The sequence below is a fragment of the Sturnus vulgaris genome, chromosome 8 (genome assembly GCF_052056855.1).
Source record: "Sturnus vulgaris isolate bStuVul1 chromosome 8, bStuVul1.hap1, whole genome shotgun sequence".
In the NCBI taxonomy this organism is placed as follows: domain Eukaryota; kingdom Metazoa; phylum Chordata; class Aves; order Passeriformes; family Sturnidae; genus Sturnus; species Sturnus vulgaris.
The window spans coordinates 28717212-28739270 of NC_142250.1; the positions used below are offsets into that span (position 1 = coordinate 28717212).

The 22059-nt window shown below is 43.0% G+C and overlaps 2 protein-coding genes across 7 annotated transcripts; one reads left to right on the forward strand and one right to left on the reverse strand.

The window, feature by feature from the left end:
• Nucleotides 1–357: 357 nt before the first annotated feature.
• Nucleotides 358–19364, forward strand: PDCD4 (programmed cell death 4). 5 transcript variants are annotated; one of them, XM_014872484.2, is made up of 13 exons: nucleotides 358–604; nucleotides 4541–4688; nucleotides 5852–5948; nucleotides 9270–9566; nucleotides 10095–10189; nucleotides 11829–11942; nucleotides 12206–12427; nucleotides 12690–12787; nucleotides 14300–14414; nucleotides 15260–15367; nucleotides 16434–16544; nucleotides 17289–17428; nucleotides 18618–19364. In XM_014872484.2, the coding sequence occupies exons 3-13, from the start codon at nucleotides 5909–5911 to the stop codon at nucleotides 18676–18678; spliced, it is 1401 nt and encodes a 466-aa protein (XP_014727970.1). In that variant the 5' UTR covers nucleotides 358–604; nucleotides 4541–4688; nucleotides 5852–5908; the 3' UTR covers nucleotides 18679–19364. The 5 variants fall into 5 exon arrangements, with proteins under 5 accessions (XP_014727970.1, XP_014727969.1, XP_014727968.1 ...); XM_014872483.2 differs by lacking the exon at nucleotides 358–604 and adding an exon at nucleotides 629–869; XM_014872482.2 differs by lacking the exon at nucleotides 358–604 and adding an exon at nucleotides 640–930.
• On the reverse strand, nucleotides 10215–20397 carry BBIP1 (BBSome interacting protein 1). Of its 2 annotated transcripts, XM_088169329.1 has the most exons (3): nucleotides 20282–20397; nucleotides 19992–20206; nucleotides 10215–17788 (listed from the first exon to the last, which is right to left on the reverse strand). In XM_088169329.1, the coding sequence occupies exons 1-2, from the start codon at nucleotides 20325–20327 to the stop codon at nucleotides 20031–20033; spliced, it is 222 nt and encodes a 73-aa protein (XP_088025455.1). In that variant the 5' UTR covers nucleotides 20328–20397; the 3' UTR covers nucleotides 10215–17788; nucleotides 19992–20030. The 2 variants fall into 2 exon arrangements, with proteins under 2 accessions (XP_088025455.1, XP_014727971.1); XM_014872485.2 differs by lacking the exon at nucleotides 10215–17788 and having other exon boundaries at nucleotides 19082–20206.
• Between the last annotated feature and the right edge of the window lie 1662 nt (nucleotides 20398–22059).

The window sequence follows — 22059 nt, forward strand, 5'->3', positions numbered from 1 at the left end:
GCTCTGCACCTCGCCAAGGGCGCCCAGGTCTGCAGCACAGCCCCGACCCCAGCTCTCGGATGGAGCTGCACGAGGATGTTCAAAAGCAGGTCTAATTACTGAGCATTTAAAAAAGCGAAGGCGTGTTTTAGTACCTTTTCAACCTGGAGCTGACGCTGCCTGATGAAGAAAAATGGGTTTGCTGTGTTTGCAGTTCATATCACGCAGGCACCTTAGCCGAAGATTCAAAAATAAAAGTAGTCTGAAGGGAAAGAAAGCAGAAGGCCAAGAGACAGGCAACTGAACAGAGCAGATTGATTTAACAGATATGATACATTTTTGCTGTCTGCATTATGTGTGGAAATTCTTATTCCAAGTGACACAGTAACAGACTCGACTGTAATCAAACAGCACGGCTGAGGTGTCAGGAGCACAGATGCTGCCTATCGAAAATATCTAAAACAGAAAGTAAAACTTTGAAAAATCCGCAGTGGGGAGCGCAAGGGAAATGCTCGGTGGTGTTTCTAAGCCAAGGCAACTTCTCTCTGCTTTTCAGTGCTGTCTGTGGTGCGGGAGGTCGGAAGCCGTGCGTGAGTCACCGCAACGCCAGCCCGGGCAGAGCTCGGTGAGAAGCGAGGGCCGGCAGAGCCTGGCCGGGCAGCGTGGACACACGCGGGGGCTATTGTGGAACAAACATCGCACGGGGGGAAGGGCTGCTCCACGCGTTTTGGGGAGCTCCAGCCAATGGATTCCTCCCCTGGGTGTTACGGGAGGGCTTGGCCTGCATGTGAGAAAGGGAGGGGAGAGTTTGAAAACAACCCAGCAGGCTCTAAGGAAGGAAGACTGCTAGAAAGTGACCTGCTCGCCTCCGTGCAAGCATTTTGCTCCAGGTGATCGGCGGCTGCAGGGGTGGAAGCGCAGGAGGGGCCGGGCGGCTGGGGCACGGCACAGGTAACCCGGGACGCAGGTGTCGGGCAGCGGGGTCCAGCTGAACACCCCTCTCTGGCTGGCCCGAGCTGCAAATCCACCAGAAACGGACCGGAGAGTCGTGTTTGTTTTTTCTTTCTTTTTTTTCTTTTTTTCTTTTTTTTTTTCCTATGGGAGGAGGAATTTTGCTGTTTTGTTTTTGTGGGGATTTTGGTGGTATGTTTGCTGTTAATATGTCTGAGGGAAGGAGGACAGGAGGGAGCGAGTAGGTCTCCACAGCTGAGAGGTTAGCATGTGATCAGCTGTTTTCTAGTTATTGCAGGCAGCTTTGAGGTTAGAAAGGGAAAAAGAGGTGATGTCTTTTAGTAGGCTGTTTGATACAATGGAGAAATACAAATTATCTTTCATGCACCTCAGCTTTTTTTCATGTCACAGTGCTTTAGAAATCAGAAAATGTGTGCAGATGAGATTTCAGTGATTGATAACCCAGCTGCTAATAGAAACATTCACCAGAAGAAAGAAAAAAACAGTTTTCTTGTCTGGAGATGTGCTGGATGGTTGGGGGGTTTTCATCTTCTTTTGATTACTGACCCAGCTTTTAGGCCTCTTGGAAGTGATCCAGTCCTCAACTTTAGCAGAAAGTCCTCTAGCAATTTTCTGTGGTGCTTTAAAAGGTGCAATTGGCATGATACAGTATTTTGTGCCATCTTCTCTTGTGCAGGTTCTGGTTACTGCTTCAGTCTTTCTGTCACCTCTTTTTTCTTTACTGAAAAATCTCTTTAAAGCCCCACTGTGCCTTGCAGGGGAAGCTGAATTCTGTGATCAATGTAAATAGGTAGAATTTATTTTCCAAATCTCGGTGATGACACTGTGGTGGTTTGCTTGGTACGCACGAGTCAGCAAAAGAGCAAACTAGGAACTATTTTTTGATTAATGAGGAAACAACATCTTTTAAAGCTGCTTCTAGGTTGCATGTGAAGAAAATCTTGTGTGAGCACGTTGGACTGTTCTGACTTGAAAAAGTCTGCAAATTAGTGTCTTCATGAGCAAGAAAGAAAACCTTTCTGTCATTTGGCTGATGAGGAAAGTATCATGAAAACATGGCAATTGTGCTGCACATTCTTTTAACAGATAATATTGTTTTAAATCTTAAACCTATTTTGGATAATTCATGCAAAGCCAGGCCAGTAAATTAATTCAGTGGCTCTTACACAAGGGAACTTTGGCTCATTTGGCTACTTCAGTCAGACGTATACCAATCTGGAGTAGAATTATACGGGAAAAATATATCATAATACCACAAAAATCAAGTCATAATTTAGTTACTGAGGAAGATTCTCTTGCTGGCAGCTGGAAAATCCTGCATTGCACAAGTACCAAAGCAGAAGGGATCTGTATTTGCTTCCCTCATTGCTGGGGCTCTCTGGAGTGAGAAATTAGGGAGAGAAAACAAAGGGTGAGCTGAGTTTTGAGGAGAGACCTGAATGGAGGCAAGGCACATGACAATGAGAGGAGACTGTCATCTCTAATTAGGTGTGTGCCCTCAGGCAGCTCGAAGAGAATAAACAGGGTAAATGTAAACTATAACAAGGTGAGAAATTTGGAAGGCTGTGGATGGACAAACAGCACGGTTTGGCTGTCCATCCTAAACCTGCAGCGCGTTAAGAATTTCAGCAGGAGAGAAGAGGTGGCTGCAGCAGGAATCCCGTGTGGATCCCGGCTCTGGGGCACCAGGAATCCCGTGTGGATCCCGGCTCTGGGCAGCTCGGAGCTTCCCCGCCGCCATGCCCAAATCCCTGTCCCCATGCTGAGGGAAGGGTTTGTGTTGGGAGGCGGCCACAGGCCTGAACTCCCCTTGTTAGCACAGATAAAAGGTAATAGATTATTTGTGCTGATGACTTTGCTTCAGAAAAAGGAAAAAACCAGACTTTTAATTAAAGAAGTAGGACAGCACGTGGATGAGAAACCAGGCACAGCTGCCGCGTTTCCGCGGCTGCCCTGGTGCTAACACCCAGCACGCCCAGGCGGGATGTGAGGAGCAGTTCTCCCACATCCCGGGGGCTGCCGCTTCACACCAGCCCCCTCCACGGACGGGCTAAGGCGACGCTGTCCCGTGTGGGCGCTCCGGGCTGTGTTTCACAGGCAAATGGAAGGCGCTGCTCAGGTGCGCCTCAGCCCCCCGCTCCCCTCCCCGCACCAATGGCTCCTTCCCGCTCCCCCCTCCCCCCAGCCCCACCCGCGATGGTCTCGCCCTCCCCGCTCTCCCCCCGGCCTTCCATCCGAGCCGAGCGCGCGCCCAGCCCCGCCCGCCGATTGGCTGTGGGGCGGGCGGCAGGCAGCCAATGGCCGCGCCGCGGGTGGCCGTGTCGCTGGGGCAGAAAACACAGGCAGGCAGGGGGCGGGCACGCGCGCGGGGGCGGGGCCGGGTGTCGGGCGCGCGCACGGCCGGCAGCGGGAGCGCGCGCGGCGGCGGCTGAGGGGGGACTCGGCCCGGCCCCGGCGGCCCTGAGGGAGCGGCGGAGCTGCGGGCGAATCCCGGGGGCTGCGGGAGCTCCCGGGCCGCGGCAGCCACTGCCAGGCCCGTGCCTGTGTGCCGGCCCGGCCCCGGCGGCCTGAGCCCTCGGCCCCGCTCCCAGCGGCCTGCAGCCCTCGGTCCGGCGGCCTGAGCCGTCAGTCCCGCCCGCTCCTCGTCGCCGGCGCTGCGCCGCCGTTGGTCCCGGCCAGCGGCACGGGTTTGGTAGGAGTACCGAATCTTACCGTGGCTTTTTTGTGTGCGGCTGCAGAACAGCAGCTAGTGTTGGCACGTCTCCAAAGCTTCGGTGATCGGGGGTGTTTGCCTAAAGTTAGGGAGAAGGGAAAATAAGCGTATGCTATGTGGAAGTTACCCAGGGATGCTTTGCACCCTTGATAACTTTAGGAAGCTTTGTTCTGGTGCGTGTGTTTTTTCTAAAGGTTAATGTGCCTGCTGAGGTAGAATTGCCTGTTTAGATGAAGTGCAGGAAATGGTAGTGGGTGCAGAGCACCGAGCATGTTTTATTGGTGGATTTCAATGACTTAGAAAAATACTCTTGTCTTACGGACTACTTTAAAAGTACTCTTCATATCACTGATTCATCTTAAAAATTTCCATGGCGTTTATGTTTTGCCTAAAGTGGCTTCTGTCCATTTTGTTCCTGTGTTATCTCTTCCAACATGGATTCTGATGTTTTTAAGGCAGTGTTCCAAATTGTGTGCTGTAGTTTTATCGGTAGTGCTGTATGATGTAAGTCTGCGCATCAGAAAATAATGGGTTTTGGATACAGTGATAAATCCCAGCATCCTGAAACTCCAGCAATCTCCTGCTAAGCTGAGAGTGTGTTTCCTATCTTCTGATCGGTATGACATCAGGACTTGTAAGGTTTGGATATTCCATCATCCTTGTTATAAACAAACCAGGGTGCTGAATCTCAGAATGGCATCACTTGGAAGTTGAGTTGTTATTGATTATGTTGCCACCTGCAAGGTGGAGGATTTCAGCTAGGGTTCTATACAGGAAGAGCATTTCTCCACTTGAAATTTAGAACTTGATTACAAATGATGAAAGCTGTGATTATTATTTAACACAGGTTTTGTCCTTTTTTTGTCTTTTCCCAAGAGGTGGACAACTGATGGAACGTTCCAATAGGAAGGATAAAACTGTTCTTACAAGGTAGTTTGAGCAGATTAGACTGAGACCCACACAGAAAAGTATCTCAACCGACAGTGACTGGGAACACTTGAGAGCTCCTGAATGATTGCTTGAGGTAACTCACGAAAAATATTTATTTTAAAAAATGTGTGGGGCAGGGAAGACTCTTATTGCACAAGGCTGGGAACTGTTTGGTTTGGCATTAGGAAATAAAAGACCATGACAGCTGTGCCCCAAAACAGAGTTTCTTTATTGCCAACGGTCTGTGATGAATCACTTGCTGTTAATGGGTCTGTGGCAGGCAAGTGGGCATGAAAGGGGAAAACCAGGGAAGAGAAGAAAAGGGGAAGGGGATGCAGTTGTTTGGTGTCACAATCTTGCCACTCAACGGTGAACAGTTTTCAGGACAGCAAAGGATGAGATGGGGGAAAAAAGGACTACTGAATTCTTATGGAACAGACACAAATACTAGTAGTGTTCCCAGGCCTATGAAAAGATTTGTGAAAATCTTGCAGGTGAAAATGTGTGCAAGGGAATTCTGGGACTGCTTAATTTTTATGTACATAGAGGAAAGATGGATGATGCCATCCTGTTCACAGTGATATGGGGTGGTTTGGAGAGCAGCAGCTACTAGGAAGAGGGAGAAAGAGGAGCAGAAAAGGAGATGTCTTAAAATGAGGAGAACTTTATCCCTTGCAGATTGGTGGTTGCAAGGAGTGTTTGAAGGGTGCAGAAGCACAGATGTGAAAGCTTGATAGCTGTATGTACATATACAATAAAACAAAGACTATGTCCTTGAGGGGAGGATCAAAAATTAGCTTGTTTTCTGAGGGCTGGGCTGAACTTGATAAATTAGTACCATTTTATCAGCATCATTCACACGAAGAACGTTTCTCTCGTGGATGCAGTTATAACATTTATACTGTACACTCATACAGATAACCACTCGGCACAACAGGACAGTCTAGGTTGATAGAGGTGGCTTTTATCAGCTATAAAAAGCTGTGTACATGGGCTTTTAGCCTTAAAATAACGGCTTTTGTCCCCTTTATAAGCAACAGAACTGACAGCTGCTAAGGCATCCAGGCTTAGATGCACTGGAAGGTGGTGCTCCTCTCTTGCTACACCATTTACCTTCCCAGGAGCTTTTCAGCTGTTACTAATAGTTAATTATAGCTTAAGCCCCTCCCCTCCATTTTTATATTTTGTGAGTGAAGCCTTTGCATTTTACTTTGGTCTAGTGTCTTTTGTTCTCTAAGCTTTTCTGTTTCTGTTTAGGCCTTGGAGGGAAAACATTAAGACTTTACATTTCACAGTCAGCTCTGTTAAGCAGCTATGGAAATAGAAAAGGAACACATTTATATTACACCAACAGGTAAGTAATATATTCAGTTGTTTCGGGTCTTTTTTCCTTAAATTTTTATTAAAATATCTTAAATTTTTATCTTAAAATTTAGCTGACCAGAAGTGTTCTCTGTAGAAAAAAATGCATCACCTAATAATTTTTTAACAGTACTGGTTAAAAAAAAATCAAAAACTTACAGAATAGTTTTTTCAATTACATATCATAGAATCCTGCTTTATTATGTTTATTTAAGTTTTATTAAAACAATAAAGTTAGCATTTCTGTAAGTTACTGGATAGTAGTTGCACTTGTCTCCTTATCACCTGAGTTCAAGTAGTGCTGGTGTGAAGAAAAAAACCAAACTCAAAATGTGTAGGTGTATTTAAGAGGTATAAATTCTGCTTTTATACAACAATTTACCTTAAAATTAGGGGAAACTAATGTTGAAGGGCTTGATTGGGAATGGGTTGGCATGGGAAAAAATTAGGAAGTACATGTTAGACTGCCATGAAATGAACTGTTTTGTCCATATCACATATTTATTTTATGATGCTTAGTCAGGGGAACATAGATTCATGTTGTTTTCTGTATCTTCCTAAGGTTATGATGGTCTGCACTGACTCTTTCATGTCAAAGAGGTTTTAAATGTTTTTCAGAATAACATGTATATGTGTTTAGATGGCAGGTAATGCAGTTAAGGTGGCAATATACTCCATATGATTTCTGATATTTATGCAGAATTAGGTTAATGCTGAAGACACCTTGGTTCTCAACATTTTAGAATTATATTTGGATAATAGGTGGAAAGCTGCAGAAGAGCTGGGTTGACAGAGTTTGGACAGTTTAAATTGGTAGAAGGCTTTGTTAATGAAGGTAGCCCATAAAAGCACAGATTTTAAGTGAGCCTGCTAGGCTTAATGGCAGGGTAATGAGAGAAATTTGGATAACTTCTTAATATATAGTAAACAAAGTATTAAGGTTGATTGAAGGCTGTTACTGCCTGTATATGTTATATGATGCAAAAATGAGAAGCTGGAAGGAAGATCTGCACCATTTTCTAGATTCTTATTTTAAGCTTTTGGAAAGCAGTATATGTGTTCAGAATGTTTTTTCAAGCCTAACTAGGTAACTAATAGTGGAGGGCCAGTTGGTTACCATATTATGGAGAAAGAGGCTGCAGCTGGAAGTGATACTGTTATATAAAAAACTTTGTAGTAGTGCAGTGAGAAATATTAATTCTTATGGGTTAGATGTTTCCTGTGGAGGATTTCCTTTAGTCTTGAACCTGAGATCAGGATTGTGTAGAGAGGTTGGACTGTAGCCTCCCCTGTGGCTTCCCTTAAAGCTGTCAGAGTCAGGCCTGACCTGTGTTAATTGTTGGCCATTTTCTGTGGAAACTGAGAAAGAAGTAAGTGGTCATTGAAGAGCGGGGTTTCTGGACAGCCAGGTCTCAGGTGTAAACTGGGGAAATTCATGGGAGACTGAACATGAAGAAGAATTTGAGTGCATTTGACTGAGAGGAGCTGGTTGTTGCTGATGGAGTCTCCTGGGGAATGAGAGGAAGGAAACCTGTTTGGGTTTGCTCTTTTTTTCCCCTCTGTTAGCTTTATGCAAATCTCTCATTGTTTTATTAAAATGTTAGACAAACAGAGAAAGCTGCTTGTGAGAAATCTTTTCCTGGATGTGATGCATGCTTTTCTTTTTTAGCTTGCTGCAAGCATAAAAGGAATGCTTTTGTGGGAGTAATGAGTGGAAAGATGAAGCTTAGCCTGGAATGGCGGCGTTATTACTCAGCTGTAGCATTCACATCTGTGAACACCAGTACATAGATGTTATTTCTTTGATCACAAAGAGGCAGTTCCATCAAAGTTTGCTCAGTTTAATATACTCTTTGATATGGCTAAATATTTGGAGATTGGCAATATTTTATTAGTCCACTTTGCTTTAAAAACAAATTTTCATGAACTTGTTTTGAAGTGAAAAAAGCATAATTCTGAGAAACATTGCCAAATACATGTTGCTGATGAGAAGTTATTAGAAAGGTGAATTGATACATTAGCTAAATTCAAATGTAAATTTTGAATACTCTTCATATTCTGGGTTTATGGCAGTGAGGTTTTCTGTAAAGCATTGGAAAAGCAGCTTCTTCTGAGTGCCCTCTTATTGCCCTGCTAGTCTTGAGGCCGTGGGTTGTGTCTTTAGAACTCTACTCAGTTCTGAAGAAACGAAAACTGTGTAACAGAGAGCAGAGGCTGTTCTCTGTGTGTGTCTTGTAATTTGCAAGGACACCCAGGGTACTAATGGGAAAGTAAAGAGGTTCTCAGGTGCTTTTTTTTTTTTTTTTTTTTTTTTTGTGACTCTTGATCAGTTAAGAAGGGGAAGAATAGCTTGTTTCTAAGCTTTTGTTTCTAATGCTCTAAATAAGACATTCTGCTGAACCACACAGCACGAGTCGGGGACAACTTAACTTCGTGAAATAAGATTTTAGACCTAAATATTAAATGTGCATTAGATTCCACAGGGAGTGAAGTTATTGTGCTTCTCAGTGCTCTGAGGTATTTACAGATCCTTGAGTTGTGAGTTTTTTGTTGGGTACAAAAGAAACCTATTATATTTGATTGTGTTGTGTTTAGAAAGTGTCTTGACAGAAGCTACAGTGAGGGACAATCTATAGAGAAGAGAGGTCCCACTGATTCAAAGGACTGTGTATTGTAGGAGTCTTCATTACCAAGCTCTTCAGACTTTGTTTATTTAACAGCATTTTTCCCCCCATAACCTTAAGAACGTAAAAGTTGTGATGTTTTTATATTCTTCTATGCCAAAATTGTTGCTTTTCATGATAGTGAGCTGTGTTTGAAATTCCTTGAATTGAATAAGGGGAATGTTGGTCTATGATTTAGGGAGTTAATTTCACTTTGGTGACGAGTTTTGTAACATTGGTGAGTTCCTACAGAATTTACTGTATTGGCAGTTTCATTTGTTTCTAAATCAAGAGAAGAGTGGGTGGAGTGAGAACGAGGCACTTAGATCTAATGCACTTAGGAGTTCAGATAGTTTTTGTTTAACAAGGGTGGGGTTTTCTGTGGTTTATGTATTTATGTATGGTTTTATTAATTTGCTTTCCAACTCTTGACATCTGCTCTGTTTAGATTGTGGATATTTTGTGCAGAGGAATAAGGAACTCCTTATTTCTGAAATATGTAGACATACCTTAAAAACAATGTTTGCCTTAGCACTGTTGAAAACAGGAGTTCTAGATGATATAATAATCCTTTCTAAATGCAGTCTGTTTTGGTATTCTAACATAAAACTGTTTAAAATGAAAAGGTTTTTTTCTGTCTTCTTTTTAAGAACTTGAGAATCTAAATGATGCTCCATTTTCTGGTGATGAAGAAAATGGTGGGCCTGAGGAACGAAAAACTGAAATCAATGGAAATTGGATTCCTGCAACTTCAATTACTGAAGCCAAAATAAATGCTAAAGCAAAGAGACGGTTGAGGAAAAACTCATCTAGAGATTCTGGGAGAGGAGACTCTGTTAGTGAGAATGGAGAGACACTGAAGATTGGAGTTGTACCAACGAGCCCAAAGGGGAAACTCCTGGACAGGCGCTCCCGGTCTGGAAAGGGAAGAGGTCTACCAAAGAAAGGTTGGTGTAGCTTAGTGAAGAGAGTAGAATGAGAAAGATAAAGATTTGTTCAAAGCACTGTACATTTTTTTCTGCTGGGAATCATATTCATAGACCACAGTTTGTGTGCAGGCATTTGGCCCTTTATGTTATTTAGTGGATGCAATAGCAGATGGCAGCAAATATAATATGTCTGTCTGATCAATCAACATCTGTCTTTGAGGGAAGTACATTTCCTTAACAGGCTTAATAGACAAATCTGAACTGTTGGTGGTTCATGGGACTGTTACTAATGCAAATTTAAATCATGTCTGTACTCTAAAGTACAGTTTCAACCTTCAGTAAATCTTGTGCAGACCATACTGCTTCTAGTGTCTTATTGGAAAGTGAAAAGTAGCTGAGGAAGTGAGAACTTGTCAGACAGGCACACTCTCTTCAGCATGTATTGTTTGTCAGGAGATGGGCACAAGCAGGGATAGATCACTTTTAAGGGAAAGAATGTTGTGTTGAAATCTGGTGGTTCTTACTTACTCTCCCATATTTTGCCAGGTGGAGCAGGTGGTAAAGGAGTTTGGGGAACACCAGGTCAAGTGTATGATGTGGAAGAAGTAGATATTAAGGATCCTAATTATGATGATGACCAGGTATGCAAATAGTTTCTTTGCAGTGTTGGTTTATATTTCCATTTGTTGATTTCAGTGAATTAACATGAATGTCAGCCTGGCTACACTGAATGCTCATTCTTATGCATAAGAATAGATTACTGGCTAGTAAAAAGTCAGCTAGTGTAGAAGTCACAATGTAATACTCGCAAATCTTATCCCCAAGCCCTCTTTCTGTGCCTGAGTAAGTAGCATCCCTTTCCCTGGTATGTTCTCTAGTGCTGGTTCCCATGGAGGTGGATGTTGCAGTGCTCTCCATATTGCACACACTGTTCAAAATGCAGCACAGACTTGCTCAAGTTGGGAGTTTAGTGAGGACAGTATCCTTCATAGATTTTTCTTTTCCCTGTATTCCCAGCCTGCCCAATGTCTTGTCTGCTTGGTATAAACACTTCATGAAGTTGACAGCTTGGATATTTTGTTGACATATATTTAGAATATGTTATGGAAGATTGTATCTTACAGCCATGTTACTGACGGAAGGGGAAAGAAAGCAAAGCTTATTGGGTAGAGGGGCTTTCTACAATTGAAAGGGAAATAGTGATTACAAACACAGATTGCTGAAGGCTCTGAGATCAATACGGTTGCAAGACTGACCATAAATACATTCTGTATTATATAAGCAGAACAATGGTGGTGTCCTTTGAGTAGAGGCTTTTTGCTGTAGCTGCTAAAAGAATGGTATGTGAGAATATCAAAACCTCTTCCAGAATCAATTTTCCCTAAAATTTGATACTTTACATTAACAGAAATAGCCATTAAAAGTGGAGCTGACAAGTGCATAGAACAAAGTTTAATAAAGGATGAACATTCTGTGTAACTTTGGTTACACAAACCAAATGGTGATGGAATGATAGGTTTTTTGATTTCTACTATACTTCTTGATCATGAAAAGTTTCTTTCCATTGAACATTGGTTGAAAAATACCTTTGATTGGATGTTTTTGTTCAGCTCTGTAGTATTGCTCTGAATGTTCCTTCTGTAGGTGCAGAGCAGGGAACTAAATTAGAGCAGGGAGATCTGGTGCTGCTGGAACTCTACAGGACAGGTGATACATGAGGCATTTGCTGTATGCTTTTTTTTTCCCCTCAGGGAACGTCTTTGCTCACAAGTATTCTGAAAATGCCTTTTCTGTGATTTGTGCATGGCACCACCTGTCTGGTCACACAGCCACCAGGGAAGAGGGAACAAGGCAGGGTTCCTGCCAGGGACAGGAGTGCCACTTGCAGGGGAAGATGCTGTGGTACAGCCAGCTCTGCTGGGCTGGGGCAGGAGCTTCTGTCGCTCTCCCTTCAGAATGGAGACACTTGACCTCTGCTCCTGTGGTATCAGTTGAATCCTAGGAACAGAGTTCTGTGTGTTTACCATTGTTTAACAGTAAATTCAGCCTTTCAGTTGAATTCAGCTAACAGTAAATTTAAAATATGAAGAAGTATGACAACTAGCCAGCCTTGTTCACACTTTAATAATAGAGACAGAGTCTAATGTTTTTTGGCAGAATATTGGCTACCAAGAACAAAGCATTAAGGATTAAAAAACCCACTATTTTGATACTATTAGTGCTGCATAAGGTGCAAGAAAAGATAGTAAGGGTATCTCCTTTTGCTGTCTTTTAAAACAGGAGAACTGTGTCTATGAAACAGTAGTTTTACCTCTTGATGAAAGAGCATTTGAAAAAACTTTAACACCAATCATCCAGGAGTATTTTGAACATGGAGATACTAATGAAGTTTCGGTATGTTACATGCCTTTTTATTTCTTTGTTTCGGGGGTCAAAGCTGTAGCGTACAAGGTAATGCAATTGCCAGCTATGAATGAGTTTATAGAGAAGTTGGCAAGAAATGTACTATAAGAATGCACAAGCAGTTATATTAATTACAGGAGCAGAAGCATATATGTAATTGTATAAGCACATAAATATTTATTTGAGGTCTAGTTATGTATTTAAATAACAAAAATTACGAAATCTCATTGTTTTGTTTTTCAAATCTTATCTAGGAGATGCTGAAGAATTTAAACCTTGGTGAAATGAAATACAGTGTGCCAGTGCTGGCTGTTTCCTTGGCATTAGAGGGGAAGGCTAGTCACAGGGAAATGACATCTAAGCTTATCTCCGACCTTTGTGGGACAGTAGTAAGCAAAACTGATGTGGAAAAATCCTTTGATAGACTGCTCAAAGAACTACCTGAATTGGTTTTGGATTCTCCCAGGGCACCGCAGGTATATTTGTAAATCTTTATGACAGTAGTCAAAAGCTTTTTGTGGCTAAAATAGATCAAATAAACTGAAATAGACTCTGTGTTTTGAAAAATATCTATTGATTTTCTTACTGTCTGTAATCCTCTCCCAATTACCCAGGCTGTGTTTTCACTTCGAAACAGCTCATTTAAATAAAATCAGAAAACCAGGCACCTTATAATTATCTACTTAGAACTTCTTTGAAATTCAGCATTTAATTAAAAATGCTTCTGTTTTGTTGCAGTTGGTGGGCCAGTTCATTGCTAGAGCTGTTGGAGATGGGATCCTAAGCAGTACCTACATAGATGGCTACAAAGGCACTGTGGATTGTGTCCAAGCTCGGTAATTTCCTTGCTTTCTGTATAGAGATAATTTTCTATTCCAAATGTCAAAGATGATGATCAGAAATTTACAGCTTCACAATAAATCATGCAGTTCTTTAACTTCCTTTATTTTTAAATTTGAAATAAAAAAAAAGCAAACCACAAAATCTGCAACAAAACCAACAAAATCCAGAATGACTCTAGTCAGAGGAGAAATACTGAGTTCTGAAAAATGTATTACATTTGAGTTCAGTTTGTCAGGTTTGTTGTCTAGCTTATGTTTCAGGGTGAAAAATAAGCTGAAAGAAGAAGTGGTTATAGAAGGTTTTGTCTTAGAAAAAGCTTTAATGTGATTAATGGGTAAATATAGCATCAGGACAGCTGCTGTAAATATGTTGTGAAATACACAAGGGATTAACTGTTTTGCCTTACAAAGATTTGAAGCTTGTACAGTGATTTCCGAGACTTTCCCTGTAATGCTCTGTTTGTCAAGAAGTACAATTGTTTTCCATGTCAGTGTGAGAAGTTTGAAGCAGCAATCTCTGACAAAGAGGGATGTTTTAATAATGAGTCATGTTTTATTTTTCTTAACCCCCGTAAGTGTATGTTTCAGGCTTAATATGGAAGTCCTGAACTCCTGTTTCTTCCAGAAGTTGCATTTGCAATGATTACAGTTGGGCACTTTCAGAAGGAAGAGCAGTTCTTGGCTGCCTACCTTGGGGGCTCAAATTGAGAAAATTGTCTGTCACTTATATAAATGTGTCCTGTGATTTGAAGGATTGTAGCCTGCATTCTGCACATCTGGGATGCTTTGCTGCCTTTGTTATTTCTTGGCCAGTCTTTCCTGCTCATTAAATCTTGGTGAATAGAGTTATTGTTATTGGCTTGCCCCCAGCATGAGGACTGGGAGAAATGTTCCGCCTTTACACGGATGGTACATGCTGTATCCCCAATTTCCTTTATTTTCACCTTACTTCTCTTTTAAATTCTTTTTTTCAATAAACGGGCAAGCACCTCTAGCTTGTGCTATTTTTTCAACTAGATAATTACCTTCAGAAGTGTTTTCTTCGGTTTAAATTCTAAAGGTTTCATAATTCTTCAGACCCAAACCGAATATAGCATTTCAGTAGAAAACTGTTCTTGAGTGTGGCAGCAACTCAGGCCTTTTTAGCTTGAGATCCACCTGCCAAGCTGCATTCTTGGAGGAGTCTGGATACCATCCATTTCTGCTTAAGAAAATATTCAGCTGTTTTTTGCGAGGATGTTTCAGGTTCTGCATTGGTGATTTAATCTACTGCCATCACAGGATTGTAACCTGTCCTTGGTATGAGCAGGAGCACAAGAGTGACAGACAACATGGGGACCTTATTTGCTGTTTTTATGATCCAGATGGTCCCTGTGGAATTGATAACCCTGACCTCTTCCCAAAGATCTGGTAGCTTTGTCTGAGGAGAAGTGGCCATGGGGGAAGTTGCAGATGCGTTTAATGAAGTTCTGTAATGAGGTTTTAAAGCACTGACTTTGCCTTTAGAGCTGCGCTGGACCGAGCCACGGTGCTGCTGAGCATGAGCAAGGGAGGAAAGCGCATCGACAGCGTGTGGGGGGCAGGAGGGGGCCAGCAGTCTGTGAAACACCTGGTCAAAGAGGTAATGACAAAACTCCCCTCTCTCCTGCTGGCTCCTGCTCTAAGCTTGCTTTGTTTGGGGTAGAGGGAAGAGAGACACGTATCCTGTACTAAAATGATGTCTTATGTCATGAGTGTTGGTTTTGTTCTGTTGTTTGGACTTTCTTTTTTATATAATTGATTTAGACGAAGTAGCAGAACTGATAGAGATGATTTTGTTGATTTTGTGGTATTTGTCACTGGTGGGAGCATGCTAGTACAGCATTCTGTATTGCAAGTATATGTTTATTTTTGCTTTAAGCAAAACTTGCAAGCGTTCAAACTTTTTAAGACCTCACAGTATAAGGTGATGATGTAATTAAAAGAGCCAAGATGAAACTGGCTAAACTAGATGAACTATTATTTTTTGGCATTGCTGATCAAAAGCACAGTACTAACAGAAAAAAGAAAGAGGAAGAAACAGGAGTGTTTAGAGATCCATGCTACAAAGTATAAGCAGGTCTAAAAGAAAAAATAATTTTATAATTTCTATGTTGGGAGTGTAACAGATGATAGGAGAATGCATTCAAGGGAGAGGATAAACTTAATGACACCCATATACACCTTTTATGGTGACACAGCTTATAAAACAAGGATTTTGGTGCTTCTGTATCAACAATGTGGATAGGTATTTGGCTTACACGGTGTTTCAGGTTACTGATAACACCTCCATTTAATTAATGCTTGAATTTAATTACATTTATAAAAGTATTGGCACCAAGTTTGAGGAACTAACTTGCTGCTGGGTTGACAGTAGATTATCGAAATAGTTGACAGCTTTTGAATTTTGTATCTAATTACTATTGGGTTTTTGTTTTAAAATTTAAGATTGATATGTTGCTGAAAGAGTATTTGCTTTCTGGAGATGTACTGGAAGCAGAACGCTGCCTTCAGGAACTGGAAGTACCCCATTTTCACCATGAACTTGTATATGAAGTAAGGAGAAAACAGAGTCCCTTTAATTGTTGGTATTTTGATGTGGGCATGCAAATAACATAATGCATCTGAAGCTTAGGTTGCTCGTTCTGTTATTTGAATAACTAAATTGTTTCATGTAAAGTTAATGGTTTGTGTGCTCATTTGTGTGTGCATTGTGCAACAAGTAAGCTGGTGCTGACTCTGGGAAGATCCAGAAGTAATTCTGGGGGGTTAAATAGCTGAATTCAGATTATTATAAATTCCTGAAAATAATATCTCCTTTTATTTTCTGCTGAGAAATAGCAACAAGAAAACCCTCCCATGCTTTGTTTTGGTGTTTATTTCCTCCTAGTTTCAGATATCTGGGTATTCTGATGGGTGTTACCTGGTTTTGTTAAGCTTATAGAGCTTCCTTTTTCAGGGTGGGATTGTTTAACCCAGCACATTTGTAAAAGCTTACATATTTCAGACCCAGCCTATATGGCAGACTGTTCCCATTTGTACTCTTTTATCTGCCAAATTGGGAAATGGTTGTTTACCAATAAAGCTGAACACCCACAATCTACAAACTTTCCTTTTCAGTAAATTAACTTGTTATAGAAAATTCCTTCACAATAGAACTACAGAATCATTTCAATTGATGAGGGTTGTGCAGTATTGTAGATTTTAAGCATCTGAGTCCTTCTAAAATCACAGATAAGAAATCCCCCTGGATACAAAATTAAAACCCCATGGATCCAAAATTTAATTTCACAAAATTAATTAATTGCCATCTGTACTGCAGCAGCCATATGGATATAGCCATAGTGCTGAAACCAGAGACAGGCAATGCTTTTCACTCTGTCTTGTCCTTTCTGGATTTTCATACCTTTTTTCTTACCCAAAGAACTTTTCATCAGTTTTTCTTTTCTAATAATAATAATATTACTAAACTGAAGTTGTGAGTTAATGTAGAAAATGGGCTTTTTTCCCCAGAAGATTCATAATAGTGCATTCATTCCTTTTTGTACTTCATATGATCACACACCTTGTACCTGAAGCAGAGTTTTCATTTTAGTCAAAACACTTGCATGATTTGTTTTAGGCCATTGTACTGGTTTTGGAGTCAACTGGAGAAAAGACCTTTAAAATGATACTGGATTTGTTGAAAACTCTGTGGAAGTCTTCTGTCATTACCGTGGACCAAATGAAAAGAGTAAGTATGGCATTTAGAGAACTTTGCATAAGGTCTTTCAAAATTTCCAGCTGCCTTTATTTAAATGGTTAAAAGTAACCATCTAAAATGCTTCAATATTGCTTCATCTTTTAAATTTGTCTTTTTTTTGTAGTTCTTTGTGACATAATACAATAAAGGCCTACTAATTACAGATGTCAAGTAGAGCAGGATAGAAACCAGTATTTTGCACAGTTGGAATCATCCATGACTTTACTTCTCAGGATGAGTATAGGACAGCAGTTCTGTCCCAGGGCAGACTAGGGATCTCATGAACACTTGTATAAAAACTGATCCAGCTGTGTTGCTGGTGGGAGGTGATGAAGTCATCTCTGGTTGTCCCCAGTCTCTCCCCTGCTGCATAAACTTTTGGTGGTCATTTGTGGCCACATTTTCTTCACTTACATGGAAGACTTACTAATTTTCATCCCATGTTACTATCCGTGTAGTAACAGGCAGGCTAACATACAGATTTCATACTGTCTGGATTTCTGACTTGTAAAGAAATTAAAAGTTCAGGTTGTGTTTTTATGTAGACAGATATTTGTATACTGCCATGATATGGGCTGATACTATATACCCTATTTCTCTACTGACTTGTAGCTGCAATGCTTTAGGTTTGTGAAACCATATTAAAAAAATCCTCTGGAATGCAGAAGAGTATTTAAAAACACTGGAATGAAATCATAGAATAACCTGATGATTATTTGAATCCTTACACTGCAGGGCTATGAACGGGTTTACTGTGAAATCCCAGACATTAACCTGGATGTGCCACACTCCTATTCTGTGCTCGAGCGCTTTGTCGAGGAATGCTTTCAGGCTGGAATCATCTCCAAACCACTGAGAGACCTCTGCCCTTCCAGGTACTTTTTCACTGTAGACAGGCCAAGTCCCTGCTCTTCATTCCTATCATGGGTTACAGAGAGCAGCATCTTAGGACCAAAGTGTTACTGACTGGAAGTTGAAACTGGAGGGTGGACAAACAGTTGGACTGGTAAAACGTGTATTAAGAAGCTGCACTGATGTGGAGCCTGTTGAGGCTGAGATAAATTCTTGAGCCTCCTGTGAATCCCAGGCAGCACCCCTCAGTGCTCTCCAGAGGATAAAGGCTGCCTCTCCTCTGGTTTCCCGATTTGCTTGGTAGAAATCAGTGCAGCACCAAGCTGGAAGATCCAGGTGTCACAATGGTCTGTGTAGGTGACAGTGGAAAACTGTCAGCTGTACTGGAGAAATGAAAAAAAATCCTTTTAAAATGGTTTAAACTTGCCAAACAGTGTACGTAGAGCTCTAAGATGAGACAACCAGTCGTAACATTTATATAAAAAAGGAACAGACTAGTATGGGATAAACTCTGCACAGCCCATTCCTCCTATCTGTCCTGTGATTTGTATAATGATTTTGGTTTGTTACTCGTAGCATAAATAATGCTATGTGAACTGTACATAATCAGTATGCTGTTACCTCCTTACTGGTCACAAAACTGTTGGTAAGTTTCATTTCCTCTGAGGAATAGATGTAAATTTTTAAATAGGATGTTAAAACTATTATTCACAGTTTTATGCATTGGGAATACTATTTATTTGACAGGTCCTTTCTATTTTGAGTGTTTTGTTAGAGTTCTTAAACCATCTTGACAGCTTGTGATAAATTTGGATCTTGGAATGTTAGCATCTTCATCAAGAACAGCCTCCATTCGTGGACTTTACACTTAAAACTGTGTGTGTGTGTTGGTATCAAATGTTTTGCAGGTTTGGGTGTGTGGGAGGGTTGAGAGTCATCATTGCATCAAAAGCTTGATTATACTTTGGTTACCAGTTATATGTTGAGAGGTATTTTTGGTTTGTGTACTTGAGTTTTTAAGTAGAAAACAACTATCCCTAGGTTTCCCAACTAGCATTTTTAAGCAGCTGAGCTGACATTGTGATCACTGCTAACCCTGCTGAACTCACTTTATATTTGACTTCCAAGACCCAGGAGAAGATTCCTCTCAGCAAGAAAAAACAAGCAATGCTCCTCTAAATTACTGAAAAGATATTTTCTGCTTTCTTACAGGGGCAGGAAGCGTTTTGTGAGTGAAGGAGATGGAGGTCGTCTGAAGCTAGAAAGCTACTGAATGTGAGAGCTGCCTCCTGAAGCCTTACAAGTTGAAAGGGAACATAGCTCGCTATCGATATATACAAACGCATGCTCCTCTGGTGTGTGTATGTATATATGTATACACATCTAGGACATACCAAATTTAAGAGTTGCTTAGCACAGTTCGTATTTTTTTAAGAGCACATGTTTTGGGTACAAATTGTTTTCTTTTTTTTTTTTTTTTAATAGTTTTGTAAATTTCAGGAAGAAGTGTTCTTTCTTTGGGCATATAGTAGAACAACTGGCCACTCTGCTGTGGTGGTGCCTTGAAATAAGCTATCTCTGTATGTGCCATGTTTATGACCTAATCATTCCACGTGTGCATCGATGTCTGACTGCCGCTCGCTCTTTCCAGGACAGTGCTGTCATCATAAAATCACTGGTTTATACAAAGCTTTATTATCGAAGGGTCAAGTTAAGCTGCTGTGATCCCATTTCCATTGCTGCTAAAGAAATACTGTGCTTTGGGAGTTAAAAAAAAAATAGCAGTTTCTTTGTTTTAAAGAGCCCAAGAAAATGCAGTTGGGTCACAAGATTAATTCATCTGTTTCAGGGGAGAACACTGGTTGGTTTCAGCCCCCATGTACCAAACTTGTCTTTTTTTCTATGTAACTGGAAAAGTGAAAAGTTCTGGTAAAACATATTAAAAATATTTTTTGTGAAGCTCTTGTTTCTGCCTCCTTTTTGTTTATTTTAAACAGAATAAATTAAGCAGTACATCTAACGCTAGTCTTTGGCATTGCAATCAGGAGGAGAGCACAGAATAATTAAGCTTATGGTAAGTAAGTATTTACCAGATCTGTTTTTGAAAACACAACTGACTTGCGTGGGAGCGTCCAGGCTGGCACAGATACTGTGAACGTGTCTTTGCAGCAGAGCTTCGCAAAGCCCTTGCTCAAGAACGAGACGGATCTAAGGAAGACTCGCTTACAGGAATACGGTAAAGCCCCTCCTTTGTTTTCCAGTTTAATGTCAAGATTTTAGGTGTTCTGAAATGCTGGGAATAGCCATTCCAGGGCCCGGAAGACGCTGTGCTCTAGAAGCCGAGCGTTTCAGTGCTCGAGCGGGTCTGGTAAGGCCGGCTTGGAGCAGGGGGTTGTGGAACTCTCCTCCTCCCGTGTTGCGAGGGGGTTCTGGTACCTCTAAAGACGCGTTTAGAACATGGCCTGGGCCGCGACCAGCGCAACTTGTACACCAACAGCGCCCGACGCAAGGCCTCCCCGCCCAGCCCGGCACCACCGCCTGCGTTCAGGCCACATTTCAACGCGCAGCCCCGTTACCCAGCGCTACCTCCGATCGCGGGTGCGGCCGGGCACGACCCTCCCCACGCTACTGCCGGGGCGGCGCGGCCCCCGCGGACGGCGGCGGGGCCGCCTCGGGCGGCTTGGCTGCCTCCAGCGCCGCCCTCTGCAGCTTCTCCAGCTTTTCCAGCGACACCGACTTGAGGGGCAGGATCTTGGGCTTGCACAGCACCATGGAGACCGTGTCCTCCACCGACAGCTGCCCTGCAAAGGGAGAAAAGGGCTGTGAGCGAGCGGCGGGCTGGGCGGGCAGGGCCGGGCGCTGCTCGTCGCCGGTACCTTGCTTGGGCAGCACCTCGCGCAGCGCTCCCGTTCCCTCCGGCATGGCGACTCCGGCACGGCACCACCCCCGGGGACAACTACAGCTCCCAGCATGCACTGCGCAGCGCCACGCCCACGCCCCCCAGCCGTGCCCCCCGGAGCGTGCTGGGAATGGTAGGCCTACTGGGCCTCCGGCTGCCCCAATGCTCCTTGGGAACTGTAGTCCTTGGCGTGGCGCTGCGCCGGGGTCCCCCGGGCATGGCGGGAGCGGTTTCCCGGGGCTCTCCCGGTCCCGGGATTCCGGGATGCCGCTCCTCGCCTCAGCTGCGTCGGGCCCTGCTCTGGGGCAGAGCTGTTCCACCTGCGCGGGCCTGCCCGGCCCCGGCGAGCCGCTGCCTGTCCGCTTGCCGGGGCCCGCCGCGGAACTCAGGCTTTGAGGCGCTTTTATGGTTTATTTTCTGCTTCTGTAAATAAAATCCCCAGCAGACACCGTCCAGCAGACGGGCGTGGCCAGGGCGTACGCGTCCCGGTTTTCGTTTCCAGGCAGCGCCTCGGGATTCGCGATGTGAATCATGCTGCTGTTTGACATGTAAACAGCAGTAAAAGCCGCTGTCTTTCTAAACACTGGGAGCTTAAATGTCGCCGAACCTGTTGGGGCAGTGCACCGGGATCCCCTACAGGGGTCCGCCTTTTGGAGGATCTTTGCCACCGGGAGCAGCTTCCCTGGGAAACCCCCGCGGGGAGCCGCGTGTGCCCCGGGGTGGGCGGAGAGGGATTCACCTGCTCAGTGCCTTGGCCATGTCCCAGCAAGCCCCGATTCCGGGATGTGTTGTAATTTTAGAGTTTGCTAATGAGCTTGCCTGTGCGCCCTGCACACCCTGTGTGCCTGGGGATTGGCAGTCCAGGCTGGTAATCCTGCTAACCTGGCCTTGGCAGGCGGGGACGGCTCCTTTCAGTGTTCTGGGATTGAGATCTGGCTTCTTGCTATGCATATGGATGGCCGTGGATGAGTAAAATGAAGGAGAAAATGATTTTGCTAATAATTCTTTTCTGTTCTGCCTTGGTGGTGGCTGACTGCATGCTTCCTTCCCTCTGCTAGTTCAGGTGTCAGCTGTGGGATCCAAGGTTTGCTGGGAGAACACTGATAAAACTTTTAACTTCCAGTAAGCGGCACCTCTGTGATAGTTATTTAAAGCCTCTGTCTGCATTGTTCCAGGACTATTTCCTTTTTCCTCTAAGCAGCCTAGAGTAGGAAGCTGACAATCCCTCAGGTAGCCCGGTTCCACCTCGCTGAAGCCTCGCCTGATGCTGGGTTGGAGGCCAGCAGAGCCCACAGAGGGTGAGAGCAGGGCTCCTCCTTCCTGCCTTTTGTGGAGCTGGCCAAAGATAACACCCCTGGGCAGCACAGAAATGGGTCCTTTTTGTCCTTACATGTTCACTTTCAGGTCAGAAGATTGCCGTTGATGAGGCTGTGAAATGGATGTGCTTGCTGGGGACATCCTTCTCTACCCTTTGAAGTGCTCAGAAGCATTCCCACTGATTTCAGTGGGAAAAGCTGCTTTGTCTGATGTGCTTTTCTATGTGCCAATCAGTATTTTGCGCTGACTGGAAGGGAAAGAACAAGGCACTGCTTTATGATGGATGTTTTTAGACCAGGATATTTTAAACAGTACATGCAATTTGCAGATCAGTAATTTGTAGTTGTTTGTCAGTTTGTTTTTAAGAACTAATCCAGCATCTTAGATATGGCTATGGCTAAAAATGAACATAAAAGACCCAGTTATGACTGAAAATTT

Excerpts from the sequence above, each read along its gene's own strand:
- PDCD4 (XM_014872484.2), top strand. The coding sequence starts at position 5,909 with ATGGAAATAGAAAAGGAACACATTTATATTACACCAACAG. Across the intron at positions 5,949-9,269 it reads CATTTATATTACACCAACAG|AACTTGAGAATCTAAATGAT; the intron begins GTAAGTAATATA and ends CTTCTTTTTAAG. Across the intron at positions 15,368-16,433 it reads ACCATGAACTTGTATATGAA|GCCATTGTACTGGTTTTGGA; the intron begins GTAAGGAGAAAA and ends GATTTGTTTTAG.
- BBIP1 (XM_088169329.1), bottom strand. The coding sequence starts at position 20,327 with ATGCCGGAGGGAACGGGAGCGCTGCGCGAGGTGCTGCCCAAGCAAG. Across the intron at positions 20,207-20,281 it reads CGAGGTGCTGCCCAAGCAAG|GGCAGCTGTCGGTGGAGGAC; the intron begins GTACCGGCGACG and ends CTCCCTTTGCAG.